At 51.8% G+C, this 18,371-nt stretch overlaps 6 protein-coding genes across 6 annotated transcripts; 3 read left to right on the forward strand and 3 right to left on the reverse strand.

The window, feature by feature from the left end:
• Positions 1-280: 280 nt before the first annotated feature.
• J4E78_000108 (uncharacterized protein) lies at positions 281-921 on the reverse strand (the record flags this gene model as incomplete). The annotated part of the gene is made up of 4 exons (XM_049360774.1): positions 281-472; positions 522-652; positions 749-851; positions 874-921. The coding sequence occupies 4 exons, from the start codon at positions 919-921 to the stop codon at positions 281-283; spliced, it is 474 nt and encodes a 157-aa protein (XP_049226057.1).
• Positions 922-1,282: 361 nt separating this feature from the next.
• Positions 1,283-2,306, forward strand: J4E78_000109 (uncharacterized protein; the record flags this gene model as incomplete). Its single annotated transcript, XM_049360775.1, has 4 exons — positions 1,283-1,360; positions 1,412-1,429; positions 1,479-1,627; positions 1,682-2,306. The coding sequence occupies 4 exons, from the start codon at positions 1,283-1,285 to the stop codon at positions 2,304-2,306; spliced, it is 870 nt and encodes a 289-aa protein (XP_049226058.1).
• Positions 2,307-3,509: 1,203 nt separating this feature from the next.
• Positions 3,510-4,304, forward strand: RAS1_1 (Ras GTPase; the record flags this gene model as incomplete). Its single annotated transcript, XM_049360776.1, has 4 exons — positions 3,510-3,521; positions 3,574-3,688; positions 3,742-4,017; positions 4,069-4,304. The coding sequence occupies 4 exons, from the start codon at positions 3,510-3,512 to the stop codon at positions 4,302-4,304; spliced, it is 639 nt and encodes a 212-aa protein (XP_049226059.1).
• A 5,239-nt stretch (positions 4,305-9,543) lies between these two features.
• SRE1 (sterol regulatory element binding protein, transcription factor Sre1) lies at positions 9,544-11,215 on the reverse strand (the record flags this gene model as incomplete). Its single annotated transcript, XM_049360777.1, has 3 exons — positions 9,544-10,169; positions 10,237-10,775; positions 10,875-11,215. 3 exons carry the CDS (start codon positions 11,213-11,215, stop codon positions 9,544-9,546), a joined length of 1,506 nt encoding a protein of 501 aa, XP_049226060.1.
• A 1,301-nt stretch (positions 11,216-12,516) lies between these two features.
• Positions 12,517-13,469, reverse strand: J4E78_000112 (uncharacterized protein; the record flags this gene model as incomplete). The annotated part of the gene is made up of 5 exons (XM_049360778.1): positions 12,517-12,553; positions 12,610-12,829; positions 12,878-12,921; positions 13,267-13,341; positions 13,450-13,469. The coding sequence occupies 5 exons, from the start codon at positions 13,467-13,469 to the stop codon at positions 12,517-12,519; spliced, it is 396 nt and encodes a 131-aa protein (XP_049226061.1).
• A 3,060-nt stretch (positions 13,470-16,529) lies between these two features.
• Positions 16,530-17,869, forward strand: J4E78_000113 (uncharacterized protein; the record flags this gene model as incomplete). Its single annotated transcript, XM_049360779.1, has 3 exons — positions 16,530-16,567; positions 16,742-17,023; positions 17,416-17,869. The coding sequence occupies 3 exons, from the start codon at positions 16,530-16,532 to the stop codon at positions 17,867-17,869; spliced, it is 774 nt and encodes a 257-aa protein (XP_049226062.1).
• Between the last annotated feature and the right edge of the window lie 502 nt (positions 17,870-18,371).

The raw sequence follows: 18,371 nt of genomic DNA on the forward strand, positions 1-18,371 counted from the left end.
CAACATCATGGTCGTTCAAGATCGTCCGAAACGGATACCACATGTGTTATAACACTGTAGGTGAGAAACGGAAGCAAGAAATAAGAGCGCAGGTATCTCCAGTCGGCATGTACGAACAAGGACTAATACCAAGCATTGCTAGTGTGAACCGAACGCGGTGCGGTATCTGGTGCGGACACGACATCGTGGTGGTATTGTCCTTATAGCCGGTGTAGTCAAACGGCGTGCGCTCATGTGTCGTGCTATACCCTCTCTCATTGCATCGTCATCTCGTACTGTTTTACTTCTGCTCCTTCAACTTGTCTTCAATCTCCTCCAAATCCTCGGCACTGTCGATCTCGATGATGCGGTTCACCTCACTTGTGTTCCGCATGAGCTCTTTTGCGCCGGCGTACAGCATCTTCACCTCGCTGTTGCATGTGATGGGCAGGTAGTATAGCATGACGTATGGTACCGATAACCGTCCCGAGTCCTATCAAGTCTCAGCTTCCCTTGCGATGTGTATGGTGGGTGCGGCGTACGAGGGTCAACGGGTAGCTCAAGAGCACAAATCGCGGTGCGTGGTCTGGGAGCTCATCGGCGAGACTCTGTACGTTGGTGTAGACCTCATCGTCCGACTGGCGTACTTCGAGCGTCTTCTTATCGATTTCGTCTGGCGCGCATGGGCGTCAGCGCCATTGTAGAGGGCAGGGCCGCGGCTGGCTGTGGCAGGAACGACTGCGGCAAAAGCAGACCTAGGTATACGAACAGATAACGGCCTGGGGGTCTTTGGCGCGCGAGGTGCCCAGGCGGAACTTGCGTAGCTTGGACTTGGTCTCTTCAGAGAAGGTGTATAGTCGTGCCTCGGAAGACTAGGCCGAAGTATTAGCGAACGACCCGGCATGACGCGCGTAGCAGCGAAGTGATGGCGGCACTTGCCATGATTTCGCACGATGCAGCAGACTTAGGTTGGCAACGCGCGTTTGAGGATGGTCGGGGGTGGTGTAGGGCTGAGGAAGTGTGCCGGGCGGGATACGTTCGTTAGCGGGGTCCTTGGGCGGGGGTTCCTGAGGTCGCGGATGGCGCTAGCTAATGCACTACCGTCAAGTCGATACACCCTCACCTTTCTAGAAGGCTTTTCTTCTCATGCAACTAGCTACTCATATCCTCTTCCCCCCTGAGTTACTCGTCTTGATCCATGTTCGGACGACTGAATCAGGTTGCCAGGCACTTGTCTCGTCCTATCCCCAACTTTGCTCATCGTTCTGCCGCCTCGTTCCGTCCATCGATAACGTCATCAGTCATGGCTTCGACACAACAGAAGAGTTTGATTCACACAGCGGGTTGTTTGATCATTGGCGATGAAGTCCTTGGAGGCAAGGTATGTATGTGGGAATCGATTGAGATTTCTGGCAGCTGACGTGAAACATAGACAGTCGACACGAACTCGGTAGACTATGCCGCATCAACGGCGTGGTACCTCGACTAATGTCACACAGGCCTACTTCGCCAAGTTCTGCTTCTCACTGGGCATCAACCTGCGCCGCATCGAAGTCATTGCTGACGACGAAGGCGAGATCATCGAAGCCGTCCAACGCATGTCGAAGAATTACGACATGGTTGTGACGAGCGGCGGAATTGGTCCCACGTGAGTGCAGCGTGTTCGCTACACCACGCAGCCGCTGAGCTAATGGGCGTCTAGTCACGACGACATCACGTACCAGTCGATAGCGAAGGCTTTCGGCTTGCCGTTGAAGTTACACGATGCAGCATTCCAGCGCATGAAGCGCCTGTCGAAGCCGCACAAGTCTCAGCCCGACTTTGACTGGAACGTTGAGTCTCCAGCGCTTAAAGCCAAGAAACGCATGGTGGAGCTGCCTATCGATGATTCTAAATCAGATGAAGATCAAGTGGTTTTTGTCAGCGAGTCGCTTTGGGTTCCCGTTAGCGTTGTGAACGGTAACATCCATATTTTGCCCGGGGTGCCTAGATTGTTTGAAGCGATGCTGGACGGGCTGAAGCCCCGCATCCTGCCTAGGCTGACAGATCCGGAGGGCAAAGGCGTGCTGCGGATCCTCATCTCGACTCCGATGGCTGAGAGTGCCGTTGCTGGATATCTGACCGAGCTCGCAGCCAAGGCAGAGCCGAAGGGGGTCAAGGTGGGAAGCTACCCAAGGTGGGGAAAGGACCACAACACGGTAACGCTAGTCGGACGCGACCGCGAGTTCATGGAAAGTTTGGTGCCTGAGGTAGAAAAGGCGGTTCAGGGGAGGCGCGTAGCGGTTGAAGGCGAGGACGACGCTGACACGTCTGACAAGGACTCGTAGAGGGTGAGCCGCGGGAGTAGTGCCGCAGCGACAGTGTATATATTGAGTGTCTAGACGCAGGGACTTTTGGTGAAAATAGAATGCCTGTGAAGATGATGTTGGGACTAGACGACGGCTAGGGTGCTTCTCGAAGATTTGTCGAAGCAGCTGTGCCGCGAGCCACGCTGGACCCTGGGCGAGGCTAGATGGAGGTCAGAGATTGCGTCCTAGACAGAGTCGAGGGCGGTGGATGTCATGATGGCATCGGTCACCGTGGTGTTCGGGGAGGGTCGCGGATGGTGGCAGAGGGTACCCGCCGACCCCGCTTGGGAGGGTTCCGTGTGGGCGTAGCCTGAGGGTTCCTGGCATGGGCATCAGTGTGCTTCACGGCTGGCACCCGCATATTCGGGCAGTCACATGCACGGAAGACATGCAAACGCGAAAGCGACGCGGTGTGCGGCTAGACAGCCAACGTCTTTTGCGGCCGCCTCCCCCTTCGCATCATGTCGAACCATCCCTTGCGCACAGTAGTGGTTCGTGGGCAGCGTCCGTGCATGTGGGCGTCGGCGCTGGGATCGCATGGAAGCGTCGGAGGCGCGCCCATGCAGTGCGCTGCAGACATGTGCCGCCGCTTTAGGTGCCTTTGTTTTGGCGCGGCGTGAAGGGCAGCGGAAGGGCAGCGGACGTGGGCAGGCGTGTGCGCAGAGGCATGTAGCAGCAAATAGCAGGCAGTGCAGGCGGTGCAGCCAAACGCCTTGCAGCCCATCTCGCGCGTGCAGCTCTGGGCTGGTGTGGTGGAGCGGCGGCGGGCGTCCTTTTTGGTTGGCAGGGCTAGCAAGCTAGCGCTCTGGCCGCGCGCGCGCCCATGTCCTAGTCAGCGAAGTCAGCGTAGCGCAGCCCATGTTCCTTCAAAGCCCCAGACGGAGCTAGAGGGTCGTTTTTGCTACCGAGATCATCCTGCTCGTCTCTCCCGTCCTCCTCTACCGCGACGACTCTCCTGGCCATCTCCCTCGCTGCTGATAATCCGGCCACGACCTCACCACCACCGCCCGTCACAGCCCCGATACGCCTGTCGCATCGCCACCACTCCCGCCGCCCGTCATCGCCGCCCCTACAGCCTCCTTCTCTTCTCTTCTGCTCTGCTCTACTCTACTAGACCTATACCCTATACCCTAATTCATCGCCCGCGACCTGTAACCGTCCGGCACCTCCCTCACATTCACAATGGCATCAAAGGTAGGCGCCCAGCACCGCACGCCCCGCACGCGCCCCTGCTAACCCGCGCCAGTTTCTCCGAGAGTACAAGCTGGTAGTCGTCGGCGGCGGTGGAGTCGGAAAGTCGTGTTTGACTATCCAGCTGATCCAGAGCCACTTCGTAGACGAGTACGACCCGACCATCGAGGGTGAGCTATTACGATCCGCCGCGTCATGCGCAAAAGCAAGCTAACAGCGCCAGACTCGTACCGCAAGCAGTGCGTCATCGACGACGAGGTTGCGCTGCTCGATGTGCTCGACACAGCCGGCCAGGAGGAGTACTCAGCCATGCGCGAGCAGTACATGCGCACAGGAGAGGGCTTCCTGCTCGTCTACTCGATAACCGACAGGCAGAGCTTCGAGGAGATCATGACATTCCAGCAACAGATCCTGAGAGTAAAGGACAAGGACTACTTCCCCATGATCGTCGTTGGCAACAAGTGCGATCTCGACGGTGAGAGACAGGTCTCGACACAAGGTACGTTTGCATCCCATCCCTGACCACCCGCACGTGCTGACCCTTGCACAGAGGGCCAGACTCTGGCGCGCAACTTTGGCTGCAAATTCATCGAGACATCGGCCAAATCCCGCATCAACGTTGACAACGCCTTCTACGACATCGTACGCGAGATCCGCAGATACAACAAGGAAATGTCCTCCTACACAGGTGCCCCTGGCTCAAACGGAAATGGCCCCACAAAGCAGACATTTGACACCGATGACCAGGCCGAGAAGAAGGGCTGCTGTGGATGCACAGTCATGTAAGGAGATGGAAGCCATGATTCTTGTTGTGGAGAGATACCTACACCGCTGGGTTCGGTCGACCGCCCTGGCCATTGGCGGTGCTGCTTGGGCCAGCAGAAGAAAACACGCGATGCTACTGTTACGTACTGTCAGCTCACCTTCGCCTACGAAGGCCTGTCGTTCAAACACCTCTTCTTTTCGATACTGTCACTTAGGGTTCGCATTACGGGCTAACGGATTCACGTCTGCTGGATGCGCCTCCGAACACCCTACTTCTACTACTGGTATCGACTCCGTCTTTCTTATCTGGTGGCGCTCTTCGTGTTCGCGTTCATCTATCTAGACCGATTTCTTTATGGCATTTTGATCGGTACACTGTATTCCCTCCTGTCGGCATGCCATGCGAGGCACCATGCAGCACGCTTCGGGGAGTCAAAAGATTTCATTATTTTTTTTGACAGCTTTTAGGGTCGTTTAACTTTACCTACCTTCTATGAACATAATTCATCTCTACTCGCATCACCACTCAGCCTCGTCTTCTGCTCACCACACTTCCCGTTCGCTACAGCATGGCGGCAAAATACAACCCTCATGCACGTCTTGACGTGCTGTCGCACCCCGCACGAACACCTTTGATCCAGATTGCCAGCTCACGTTGCATGGCGACTGCTGCTGCCGGTGCATTCACATCCCTCGGCGACCAGCGGCGATGCAATCGCAGTGATCATCCGCTTGGAGCCACAAGCGCGTGGTGTTTCGACTCGCGAGCCTTGCCCGGGCGTCGCCATTGGATGTAGATTATCACAGAGATGGCGCTATCCCTGCACGGCCGTTTCAGGGCCTACACCCCGACTGAAAGAGGGGAAGTCGATCAGGAGAGAGGCAAGTGGGCATCGGCAATGCACACGCGTGTCTCAAAAGCGACGCGATAGTGACTGAATTAGGGCCGACTGACCCAGGAGCTTTTCTCCGGGCGAACACCAGAACTCGCAGATCGCCTTGATTTCGTGAAACACTAGGTTGGGGCTGCTTCCCAGAACCCGATGCGCCGTTCTTGCCGCATCCGCAGCACGTGTGGCACGTGCCCAGTACGTCAACTCAACCTTCACGTCCTGGAGATCGGTTCGCTTCACTTGACCACTTTGCGGTCCTTCTTGACAAATATTTTCTCTCCTGTCCAACTGCAATCAAGGTGCGGCCCGACAATGTGGATATTCAGCAATTATTTACACCCGCCGCTGTTTAGGCTATTCCCAAAATGTCCCCAAACGGGAAGTACGCCCTGCCCGCATCGGCACGGATGATGACCTTGTTCGGCCTGTTCGCTGTAGACCAGTTCGGCTGCAGCTTCACTCGCTGCTATATGCACCTAAGCGTTGCAACGCCGTTGCATGCGCCTTGTTGCGGGTGGAAAGCCACTCATGTGGCCACTTCATTATCCCTGTAGTACGCTGATCTTCGTAGCAAACACGCAACCCACGGCGTGTGCTATACATTCGGGAAGACTGTTCGTTCGACGGATAGTGATTGATTGTCAACAGACGAGCTGTGGAGTGCCTCGGGCCCTAGGTTCATACGTCTCTTTCCCCATCCGTGCGCAAACTGCATGGCGGATGATCGATATCGGGATGCCCACAATAGCTCGCTTATGCACAGGTTCCAATGAATGTCTCCTTTCGTAGTTCACACGGAGCTGGACCATGTAAGCAGAAATCAGGCTGGGCTCTATGTCATCAGAGCAGTAACGAGCTATGTCGCGTATCAATCACCACGCTTATGCCAGAGATGTGAGGGCAATTGATATCATGTAAAGAAGAGCCCATGATAGCTGTACACCATTTGCATCAGAAAATAGCAAACTCTTGCTCCTACCCTGAAGCTCAGCATGATCAGACTTGTGTAATTTGTATCGCCATCGATTGGAGCCTCGGGTATATTACGAACCTCCCACAACACAGCCTGCTGTCAAAATGTATGTTATGGTATTTCCACCAACACGGCCTCACTGCAGCCGAATCTCAAAATAAGGCTGTCGGTCCACACGCGCTAAACTATCATTACCGGCCCGTACCTGCACACATGTTCCCATGTGGCAGCTCCCGCAGACCGGCCCTGCAACCTTAGCTAATAATGCGACAGCATGACGCGCAGCTGATGCAACTGTAAAAGGTACGCCGAGGAGGTGAGCGTCTTACATACATATATCGCACAGATCGGCACTCAGCGGAGGGATCTAGACCCTGACGTTAGCGGATTGACAGGCCTAGTGCGGGAACCACATTGAACGTCCCGTACATCACAACTTCCCCGCCATGAACGCGATGAAAGAGCTTCTCTATCTTTCGCGCTCGAGCCTAAGAGGTCTTTCTACGTACTTTAGTTATATATATTAAAGAAGAAGATATTTAGTAATAGTAGTTTACTAGGCTATTTATCTAAAGTAGTTATCTTTATATATACTTATAGTAGCTAAGAATAACTCTATAATAAATGCGTAATAAGTTATTATAATAGCTTATAAAGTAAAGATAGCTTATATAGAACTAGAGTTAAAGCTTAATAATATATTTATAAGAGCGTATCTACTACTATTTCTATCTTTTTATTATAATTATAAATACTCTAAACCTCTAAAATTCTTTTAAATACTATTTTCTTATTCTTACTAATAACTAAGTAGCTTATTTTACTTTTTTAGTCTTTACTCTAGATCTTAAACTTAATATAATTTACTATAAAGCTTTATTTACTAAAAAGCTATTAGTAGTAGCTATATATATATAAAAGAGCTAGTAAATACTTTATAAGCTTAAAGTAAAAGTAGCTTAGTTTATATTTAAGTAGCTTAATAATAGTATATAATTTACTTAAGTAATAGCGTAAAGTTACTAATATCTTTTTTAGTTTTTAGCTTTTTTAAGTTTTATACTAATAAGCTTATAAAGCTAAAGATACTACTTTAGAAGCTATTTTTAGTATAGCTATAGCTTACGCTTATTAAGAAGATCTTTTTTAAATAAGTAAAAAGACTTAAGTAGTAAATAGTATTAGTAAACGTATTAATTAATTACTATAGTAAGTAATTCTAGTAAAGGTAAAAGTAGAGAGAAAGCGTTATAAGTTAATTTTATAGCTTTATAATATTTACTATTTATATAGGTAGGTAGTATTATAAAAAGAAAAATCTGCTTCTAGACTAGCGCCTTAGCAAATAAAACTAGAATTACATTAATACATTAAGGGATAAAAGAGCTTAAAAAGGCGAACGCAGTCAGTCTACCAAGTCTACAGCCGGAATGCACTTGATATACATCTTCACAATGCACCATATCAACATCCATACGTGGTGCAGCGTGACTCGAACCCCCCAGCGCTACTACCAAGTGCTTTGTCTTCATCGTCGATTCCACACCAGTCGACACCCCAGCTTCGGACCTGATTGGAACGGCATCATGTAGAGCCGTCGCTTCACGACCCAAACTCACGATCCTCGATCTCACACTTTGGTATCGAGATCCAAAGTCCCTGGTTCATTGCTGCTTCTGGCAATTGCCGCTCCAGAGCGTGGATTGCAGGTCAAAACGCGGTGCTCAACGCCAGCCAATAAACAGGGACTTGCGACGCGGTGGTAAGATGCGTACCAAAAATTACGATGCTGACGGAGCGTGGTTGAAGTGCGTTACCTCTTAGCTCGACCTGTCTGTGTTGGCGGGTTGCGGAGGAGTCGTGTTCGAGTTCTTTGGGTATGACGTCGATTCCTCCTTCCTCTTTCATATCGCGCAAATTCACCCCCCACCTCACCTCTTGAACACAGAACTGCGGAGTCGCGTGTTTGTATAAAGAGCCAATAGTTCTACATATTCTTTCAAATTACACATGCTTCCACACCGGCACAAGCCGCTTTCGATTCGCATCTATCTTGCACACTCGGGAAATTCCGTCCGCATACGCCATTGACCTCACCATCTACGACATCCGGGGACACGATAGCTCTTTCGTAACTCTAGCACCAAAAAAGAAACATTGCCATCGTTGGCACAGGAATCATCATCAGCCCGTTCCCTGTCCTCGGAAACGATCGACGCATATGTTGATTGTCTCACTGTTTCGTACGGCGCGGCCCGTCGGTACGACCATTACGATGGAGAGAGGGAACCGCATTGTCTCTCCGATCATCTCGCTAGCAAATCTGAAGATCGCAATTGTACGCGATAAGAGCCAGAGGCGAGATAGCGATGGGCACGAGATTCCGTGAGCGTAGATCGCAGAAGGGCCGATGTGTGCTTATGCGGTTTGTCTGAGTCTGAGAATGAATGATGGCTTACTAGCACAGACTGGAGCAGCCAGTCTTATCACCTACGTATAGCTTGTTGATGCTAAGGTGGCTTCGTCCCATAATGCCACTCGAGTCACATCCTAAAGCTGCAACGTCTACGATAGTTTCAAGTTCGACCGTGAGCCCTATGCACCACTGGCTTCATGTGTACGCACATAGCTTCTTAGTAACATACTGCTACTTGGATGCGAAAGTAGAGTATTTAACCTTGACATGGACTTGCTGAACGTCTGATTCAGGATGTTTCACGTGGGCAAAAGCGAGTTTGCGCTGCCGTTGCGTGGCTGCCCGGGCAGTCAAAGTGATATTGTCGGAAGTAATATCTCTGTTTTGCTCCGTATCAAGTAGGTAAACAGTACTATCACGTCGAAGTTTTCAGGCCTGACATCAGAGAAGAAGGATATGGCGAACCGGAGCATCATCATGCACTCTTGTAATTTCTAGAACGCGTTGTTTGAACACGACCAGTTCGGCATAGTCTCAGATATTGGCATAGAAAGCGAGAACGACATCATTATCGAGGCCACAGTACGAACAGTACAAGACTGTGGTACAATTAGAGGGAGTGCGTATGTCTGGGGTGTATGCCCTCAACAATGTATAAATCGAGGAAGTAACGGTATGACTAAGCTACGATGCAGACCCCGGTGTCTTGATGATTGTGGTATTCGTGAAACTGTCGTGAAAAGATAGAGTATTCCTCCACCGCCAGACTAACGCCTTGCACCCATGACTAGACGATAGTGATAATGAACACTCGGGTCTCATACGTCGTTGGAAGTCTTCTAACCCATCAGATCTTGTGCATATAAAGAAAATGTGTATGCCATCACACAAACGGAACCGCTTTTGGCGCACGTGCTTTTCGCGAAACCTCAGTGCCCAGTTCTGCTGCTGCATTTCGAATGACAACTGCCAAACACCTCAGTCGTTCTCCAACTCGTCTAACTCTTTCTGTCTCCTCTCTAGTTCTTGTCTCATAGCCTCCGCTTCCTTCTTCAGTCTTTCCCTCCTAGCTGCCTTCTCTTCTTGCGAGACTCCAGGATTAGATGACGAGCCCGCACTCGGACGTAGTGGCACAGATAGCGACGGGTCGATATTGGCGTTCACATCGGCTTGAGACGGGTTCAATATCGACGAGATGGCGTTCGGTCGATGAGGCATGGGGTTGGCGGTCTCTTCTGGGTCCATGGTAGCGCTTCGACTGCGCTTGCGGGGCGATGGGGCATTGGGTTGTGTATTCGGTATAAGAGTGGCCGGATTTGAGGTCACCGAAGCGTTACCGTAATAGTGGGTGAAATCAACGGCAATTGGTCCTCTAGGTTCGGGTGTATAGTCTTCTCGAGATTCTAGCGCCGTCAACGGGTCTGGGGAAACGGAATGCTCGAATGCTGGGGTTTGGGACGGACGCTGCGGTGGGGAGTAGTCGGCAACAGAAGGCGCTGCTTGGGAGCCTGTGTCACCAGCTGGTACGACCCGTTTCCGGCGTTTGATCTCCTGCTTCTTCATTGCGACAGGGCGATGTGTTCCATGCAGTTTGTAGTAGAGTCCTGCGGATTGGAGTTAGTTATCGCAAACGGTCACCTTCGTCAGTCCCTTAAGCAGATATAGACTTACCACAGGCGTTGCATATTATGTGACCAGCGTCATCACGTCTCCAGAGTGGTGTAATCGTAGTTGCGCAGTTTTGACATGCGGGAATAGCACTTGTAGAAGCTGCTGCTGCCGCTGCACTGGATGCAGCGTCTGCTCCGTTTGTTCCGTCACTTGATGCAGCATTCGCCTGGGCCAATGCGAATTTAGCAGTTTTGGACACGCGGTTGTTGAACGCTGGGCAGCCACTGCAGCCTTGTTGACCGCCAGTGCCATTACATCGGCCCCCACCAGGACATGTGCCGGCTGTCATCTGGTCTGCAGCAACGTAGGTCGCGACTCGGGGCGAAGCCGCAAGGGACCCCGGTGACGTTCGGTTGCCGTCACAAGGGCCCGGAGTTGGGCTTTGCTGCACGGGCATAATCGGCTGAGTCTGAGTGTTGCGTTTGAGATTCACGGGACGTGATTGATTCCGCGCTTTCATGTACAAGCCACATGCGTTGCACACAGTTTCTCCAGCTGGTGATCGGCGCCAAAGCGGCGTTTGTGTTGTCTTGCAGTTACTTCGGTCCGTTAGCGTCTTCTCTGCAGATCTGGTTTCAACTGTAATCGGGCGACTGTTGAGTGGTGGCAAGCACACAGCAAAATTTCAGACAACGTACCTACAGACTTGTCCGGCAACAGGCGCGTTGGATGCGTCATAGCTCATGTTGGGCAGTTGTAAAGATGTCGAGTCTGCCGGGTTCGCCGGTTGCTCTGAGATGGGCACCGCATCCTCGAGTGAATGATAAATCTCATGTCTTTGGTCTTCCTGGCTGTGAATCTGCTGCTGTTCCTGTGACGGAGTCTCTGTCCTCGGTCTGTGGTGCTCGTGGGCCTGGTTAAGTAATCGTAGACTCTCAGCCATCTCTAGCTCGTCCTTGCTCGTTTCTCGCGATAGATGATGGGGATGTGTCGGAGTTGGAGCCAAAGAGGTGCCCCCGCTCCCTGGAGGATGTGCCATGAGGCCAGTCTTCGGTGACCTTGGGTGTGCGTGTAAGAAGAGTGGGCTTACGACCGTGGTGACACACTGTTGCCTAGATTTCGTGAATCGGTTCCTACAGCCCGGGAATGGGAGCTGCTCGATCCAAATAAGTGTTCGGACTTTGCTATCGGCTAGATCTGATATCCGATCAGGGTGAAGGTCAATCTGGAGCAGGCGCTAACGTGACTTGGTGTGATATGCGGGTCTTCGGGCCTTTGTAGACACCTGGGCAACCTTTAGGAGGTGTGGCACACTGATGGCTGGCAAACGACTATAAGAATGATGGGTCTAGCAAGGGATGATATCAGGTGCGCTCGGGATCCCCGTCGTCATAATTCTGCGCAAGTTGCCTACTGGCCTGGCGGTGCTGGTGCGGTACAAGCTGTAATTCTTAGGCGGTGAATGGGCGGCGGTGGCCAATCAAGACTTTGCTATTCTAAGCCGAGGATTAGCGCGACAACCCTGAGAGCACGTCCACGGCGGCCATAGCCATAAGACAAGCTCAGGAACGGCGAAAGAGCATTCGTCTCGCGCGTCGCACCTGCATATCTCTGGATGCAGAGCCAACCAACCCTCAGGTACATGCATTCAAATGCAAGTCGGATGCCCTTATCTCCGATACATGGGCTCGGCGGCAAGAAAAAGGAAAAATCGGCTCTATCAGTCTTGGACTCCACTTGAGCCTCGCCATAGACCAGCTGTCGGCGGATCAGATCCGTCTCGCCTACCACTAGCGATTTGTAATGGTTGCTCTCCGCACGCCACTCACGCAGCCTTGCACCAATCGAAGGGGGGCGAAACAACTCGTCCAGAACGGCGTTATCATTGTTGTAACTATACAACTACAACATACTAGATTTGAAGACCTATTATGGAATGCAATGAGCCCCATCATGATACACTAGTAGAAATGCAAGCCTTAGTAGCCTCTTCGCTTCATGCACTGCGGACACTAGACAGACAAGCGAACACGTGTGACGACTACAGCCTCGTTTAGATCAGATAACCTATCATACACCGACTGAAAAGCTCCTCCCCAACCCATGTAACCAAAACCTGGGTATGATCGAGCCAACCTTGAAAATCCAACACAATGCACAGAACCAACCCTTTCCGTCAGGGTCCGCAGACCATTTCTACGCCAGACATGTCCATAACATGTAATACTTGGTTTAATACATGATAAGCGCGCGACGAGGTTTCTACCGAGCCTAGACAGGGCGAGCGATCTACGAATGAGGACTCTTCGACCGCCGTCCTCTTGTCCACGAGCTGCGGACTTAGACTTGCTCAGCGCCCCAGCCAGCGTCAGCATCACTGCAATATCGTCAGTAACATGAAAGACACGTTTTCAAAGTGTATTGGAGTCGTACCGCATGTTCGCTGGCGGCTCAATGGAAGGAATGAACTCCAGAGCGGCGTAGCCCACACCGATTATGCCGACGATAGTGCCTGGCACAATGCGGAACCAGCGCTCACCGACAATGACGGAGCCGATGAAGATGTAGAAGATGCCGCGGCCGAGGAAAGAGAACATGAAGGAGGCATAGCGTGCCACTTGCTGGGGAATCTGGAACTCGAGGAGGGCAGTTCCTGTTGCTTGTCAGCGGCATGTGGCAGCGAGAGGACGCTCGATCTTACCGAGACCGAATATGATCAGGTATACACCGAGGATGATGTGAGAGCTGCGCAGACTGTCAGCGCTTTCCTAGGCCATTTGATGTGGTTGTGTGCTTCGCTCGCGATCTTCGGGTGGCATGACTGGTGGTGCAATCTCAGTCCGTACGATGCTTGTGCGTCGTCACGGATGCGCACATTCGCGTGTATGGTATTCAAGCCCAGCGCAGGCCCAGACGGACATGGACCAGGCTAGCGAGTGACCTTCGACTGACAGCTTGCACTCTTCTCCACATCCACACGCGCCTGCCATTATGTGCTCGCCAGATAAAGTACGCCATCCGAAGGTTGTACGACGGGGAGAGGCGATGCGACGGGATTGGATTGCCGATGGAGGCGCCGGGTACACTCACAAGTCGTTGAAGGGGAACAACTTCGCGATACCACCGAGGACCACGAATACGGCAACGGCGAAATTCACCATGCGACTACAGGCCCAGTTAGCTTTGATCCTCGACACTCCCAAGTCCCAATGGCTCTGCGGAAAGCTGCTGCCTAGCTTCGGGACAGCTTCGCACAGCTCGAGCTCTACTCACAAGATGTCTGAGAAATCCATGGCGGACGATTGACCGGCGAGGTGTGGGAACCGCACTTTGACGACTGGGCGCAACGGATTGGGGCGGAGGCGGATGGGACGAGATGAAGATGCAGCTGGTTGTGATAGAGCTCGCGGGTACGGTTGGTGCTGCGCAATGTCGGCTTGCGACGAGACGTTGCAAGGGAACCACAGCCAAGCTCCCGCGCTAAACGTCATACCCGCTCTCATTGGCCGACGCGCGACCAAGGGGTTCTTCCAGGTTCAACACTGCCCATTTTTTGTCTTCCAACATATGCCCTTTGGTAGTTCAGTTGCTTGAACATTCATATCTTTCTTGAATATTTACCTGGCTTTCAATTTGAACTGATGGACAGAGCCATCAAGTAGTGGCATCGCATACCTGGAAGAGCTGGGAGTTACTTGTTGGACCCGGTGTCCGCTCCATGTGGCCTTCAGTCTTTGCCCGCTTGCGCACTGGTCAGGACTGGTTCGTGTTCCTAGGTCCTCGCTGTTGTATGTTTTTGCTGGTCAGTCTGTCACGAACCAGGTTCGAGCAGAAGCATCTCCAGCTTTTTTTTGCCCTTTTTTTGTACCTTAGGGCAGGCAGTAGCGGATGGCTGTTAAGAAATGCGTGACAAGTAAGGCTGTACAAGATGCGAGTATCTGCGACGTCCAACTAGCCCCAAACAGTGTCTCCAGCTTTTGCCATCTTCTGCGTCTTCGATATCTCCAGTTAACGCATATAATGCTCCCAGTGTTTCTCTTTCTAACCCACCACTGATTTCCCGAGTTTTTTCGTGCAACAACAATCGAATATATTGCCAATCCATCAACGGCCAAGTAGAAGCACACCGCCTCACGATCACATTGTTTGCGAAGTTTAGTCGTTATCGCATTAGTAGAGCTTGTTGCTCTACATCCTTCAGGAATACCAGGACTCGCCAATATCCTAAACTTACTATATTTATTGGTTTGCTATAAAAAGATGGAGATGTCGACATATCGCCTGCATTAGCATATCCGTGAACCTGGCTTAGGACAGCAGTGTTCCATGAAAGTTTCGATCCCTTTTCGCCATGGTATCGAGTTGTACAATGGCAATCGCGCCCTGCCGCGCCGTGCTGTACCACTGTTAGAAGCAAGCTAAGCACAAGCCTACCTAACGACGGGCCCTCACATTCGGCTCCACGTGTACGGGACGTGAGGCATCGGGTACGCCTGCATTGCGTCAAAGTACTAACTCGGCCAGACCCTTGATACAGTTTGAGGCTCCTCGGAGGACAGTTGGGCTCGTCCGCGCCCAGCAGAACTAACTCTCAGTCTACAGTCTAGTTTATACGCCACAAGATTACGTGCAATGTTAGCATACAACGAGCGGCCTCTTCGACTGGGAACCCATTCTTTCAAAGGATCGTATAGATCCGGTAGGCTATAGTGGATCGTTTGGCCGCATACTTCACGCGATTCATGCGTACCTGACAGGTCGTCCCTAGCTTGGACGAATTCATGGAATGGTGTCAATGTACTGGGGCGGAAGACTCCATGAACATGCTACGAGCGGGTGTCTGACGGCTACTAAAGCAGCCGTAGTGCCGTTCCTGCATGGACAACGATGTGGTCTGATCTGACGATGGTGTACATTTGATGGGGGTAAAAGCAATCGAGTCGGTGACTCCGAAGTCGAATTGCTCCACACACTCGTGGACATAATCAACGTAACAACGAGAGCTCCTTCAATATTCGTTTCCTCTGCTTTGGATTCGATGTCGTAATCTTCTTCTTATACTCGCCCTCCAATGACCAAAGTATCTGGCAAGCCTCGGCATGAGAAACCGCATTGGGGCTGTTGATCGCGTATAGAGTTTCCTTGCCACCTCTCGTCTCGGTTTGTACAAGATCCCTACTAGAGCTGTTTCGCGATTGGACAGATGTCAAACGGGTACCGATATAGAGTAGCTGTGGTGGAAGCGCGAGGCGTTGACGTGCGCGGACTCCCCAACCATGTAGCGCGCTAGCGAAGCGGCAGGAACCACCGTTCGGGGCTTACTCCGCGCGGAGACGGCCACCACAAGAACGCGCCACCCAAATCAGCATAACCCGGGTCACACCACATGTGGAGAGCACGTTTCGAAAGGACTGAGACGGTTACTACGGATATCAAATGGAGGGCGATGACACCTTGAAACGGTTAGAAGCACGCGAGACTTCTACCTCACCATCTCGATCTGGCTGTTCTAGGGTGGAAATAGAAACGAATTGCGCATGATCGCATAAACTGCGCGACATCGTTAGTTCACCTCCCGACATCCCCTTGGGTCTAGCACTGCCTCGGCTGGTCTGTGACGTTTGGACTGGACCGTCGAAGTTTAACAAGCCAGTTCCATGTAGGGTACCGGCCTAGCCCATGTGTCCAAAATCTTTGGGCGCAGATGTTAGCGACTTCAGCACAACATCCTTCGATGCGTTCAGCATTCTGTACAGCACACATGCAGCTACAAGACTACTCCTGTCAAGAAACGTTCGGAATGGGCTGCGCAGGTGGCAGTCCAGCTGAACACGGAACCGTTGGACGACGTTGAGGGGTGCGGCTCCTCTGGTTGGGAGACTCAAGGGTACCGCACATTTAAACTTTGTTAGCACGCAACGCTGCAGGAAGCCACGAGGCGGATCGGATCAGCCATACCAAGCCTTTGTAGCATATATACAAATCGCGGCCTTGCAAGCGGGAAGGCCCCTTTGCTGGAACGTTGATTCCTTCTTTGTTCCCACCTCTTGCCAGACGACTTCGACTTGGATACTGTGTGTCGCCGGACGAGACGAGACATGAGATGGCCGCTGTACCTACTACTGGTCCTCGCGGCATGGGCCTCGATCGCGGTGGCACAGGACGCCGCCGCGCTCAAGGCGATCGGCTCGCTTCCAAGCTGCGCGGTATGTAACAGCCAACATGGGTCAAATGATATGTTGCTAATGGTTGTAGCAATTGTGCCTGGCGACAGCTGTAGTTGAATCACCCTGCCAGCTTTCGGATAAGCAATGCGTATGTGCCAACGCTAAGCTTCAGAGTGCAGCGGAAAAATGCGTAATTTCGACGTGTACAATAAGAGAGAGTCTGAGTAAGTTCAATATGCCACCATACACTGAACATTTGCTTACAACACTCTCCCAGCCACAAAGAACGTAACTTCAGCTCTCTGCGACGTGCCTGTTCGCTCGGAAATTACCCATTTACGCGTGGCAAACATCGTATTGGCCGTAGTGACAGGCTCCTGCATCATCTTACGCTTTAGTTACCACATGTTTTTCCACGTCAATGGGCTCAACTGGGACGACTTCCTCGTGCTAGCTACGGTGGTTCTAGCCGTACCCTCTGTCGTTATTGTCGACAGATGTATGCTTCCGAATGGCATTGGTATCGACATTTGGAACGTTCCATTTGACCACATCGACAACTTTATACGATGGCTATACGTCGTCACTCTACTATACCTCCTCCAGGCTGCCTTGGTCAAGATTACGCTCCTTTCCTTCTTCCTACGGATATTTCTCAGACGGCGAACAGTACAGCTTTTGTGGGGGACTATCATCTTTATTGGATTATGGACCTTTTCCATTTTCATTCCCGCCGCGATGCCATGTTTACCGGTACGTCAAGCTCACTCACGAGGTGCACGATACACCAGCTAACTTCGTCCTTGGTAATGTAGGTCAGTGATTTCTGGACGGGATGGGACATGGAGAGACCAACAAAATGTCTGAACATGGATGCGGTAGTATGGATGCATGCCATTATAGGCATTGTGTTGGACCTCTGGATGATAGCTATTCCTCTATATGAGGTCTATCATCTCCAGATGACATGGGTGAAGAAGTTCGGCGTGGCATTGATGTTCTCTCTTGGTACCTTGTCAGTGCCCTTCCAGCCCACATTACATCATCTAGCCCCAAGCTTACGTTTCCGCAGTGTCACAGTAGTATCCATCCTCCGCCTGAAATCGCTCTTTTTCTTCGACGGGGACAACAACTATACATGGAAGCAAGCGAAAGTCGTCTTGTGGTCCATGTACGAGCTCCACGTCGGAGTAATCTGCGCCTGCATCCCGACTCTCCGCCTGATCTTCATCCGCGCAATCCCTTCGGTCATCAGCTCGATACAAGGAAGCACCCAGCGAAGCAGCGCGAACGGAAACGGCAGTAGAAGAAGTCGTGGTACAACTCAGAACTTAGACACGTTGAGAAGTGACAGAGGTGGGAAAGAAGGCCTGGCCGCTGAACCCAACACGATTACATACACCAGGACCTTTGCAGTCCGGCACGAGGAAAACGACGAGGAGGTCGAACTTGTCCACATGGAGGATTTAAGTGAAAAGACGTCGAGAGAACGAGGTGGTAGCTATGCTAGTGAGCTGAGCTTATAGCTACATCTTAATGAGACGTCATAGTTTGGGTCCACCAGCCATCACCAAGTCCATACCCGACGCTCGAGTTAGTAAGCATACTCAACTTGTAAACCTGGGTAAGGTATGAGTGGCGAACTCTATTTGGACTAACCTTAGACTCGTCCCAGGAATATCCGCAGTTCTCAGCATTATCAGCAGATCCATCACATCGAATCCAAAGCCAAACCTGCAGGCCAAATTTCATCTCTCGTCCTTTGCTCATAGAGATGTTCAACGAATCGCTTTGACGCCATGAAACCGTTCTTTTCCGCAAACCGCCGAGCCCGCTCGTACTGACTTTCGGGAGGCTCTCCAAATTGCGCATCGAGGTTGACATTCCACTGCATCAACAACGACATCGTATCTACATGACCCCACTCTGCTGCTGCTTCGAAGGCAGTTCGGCCGTGGCCTTTGGCCGGCGGGTAGGATGGATCGGCCCCGTGCTCGAGCAGGAATGCTGCAACGCCACAGAACCCGT

This window comes from Alternaria triticimaculans (assembly GCF_023758025.1).
Source record: "Alternaria triticimaculans strain BMP 0046 chromosome Unknown scaffold_1, whole genome shotgun sequence".
NCBI lineage: Eukaryota > Fungi > Ascomycota > Dothideomycetes > Pleosporales > Pleosporaceae > Alternaria > Alternaria triticimaculans.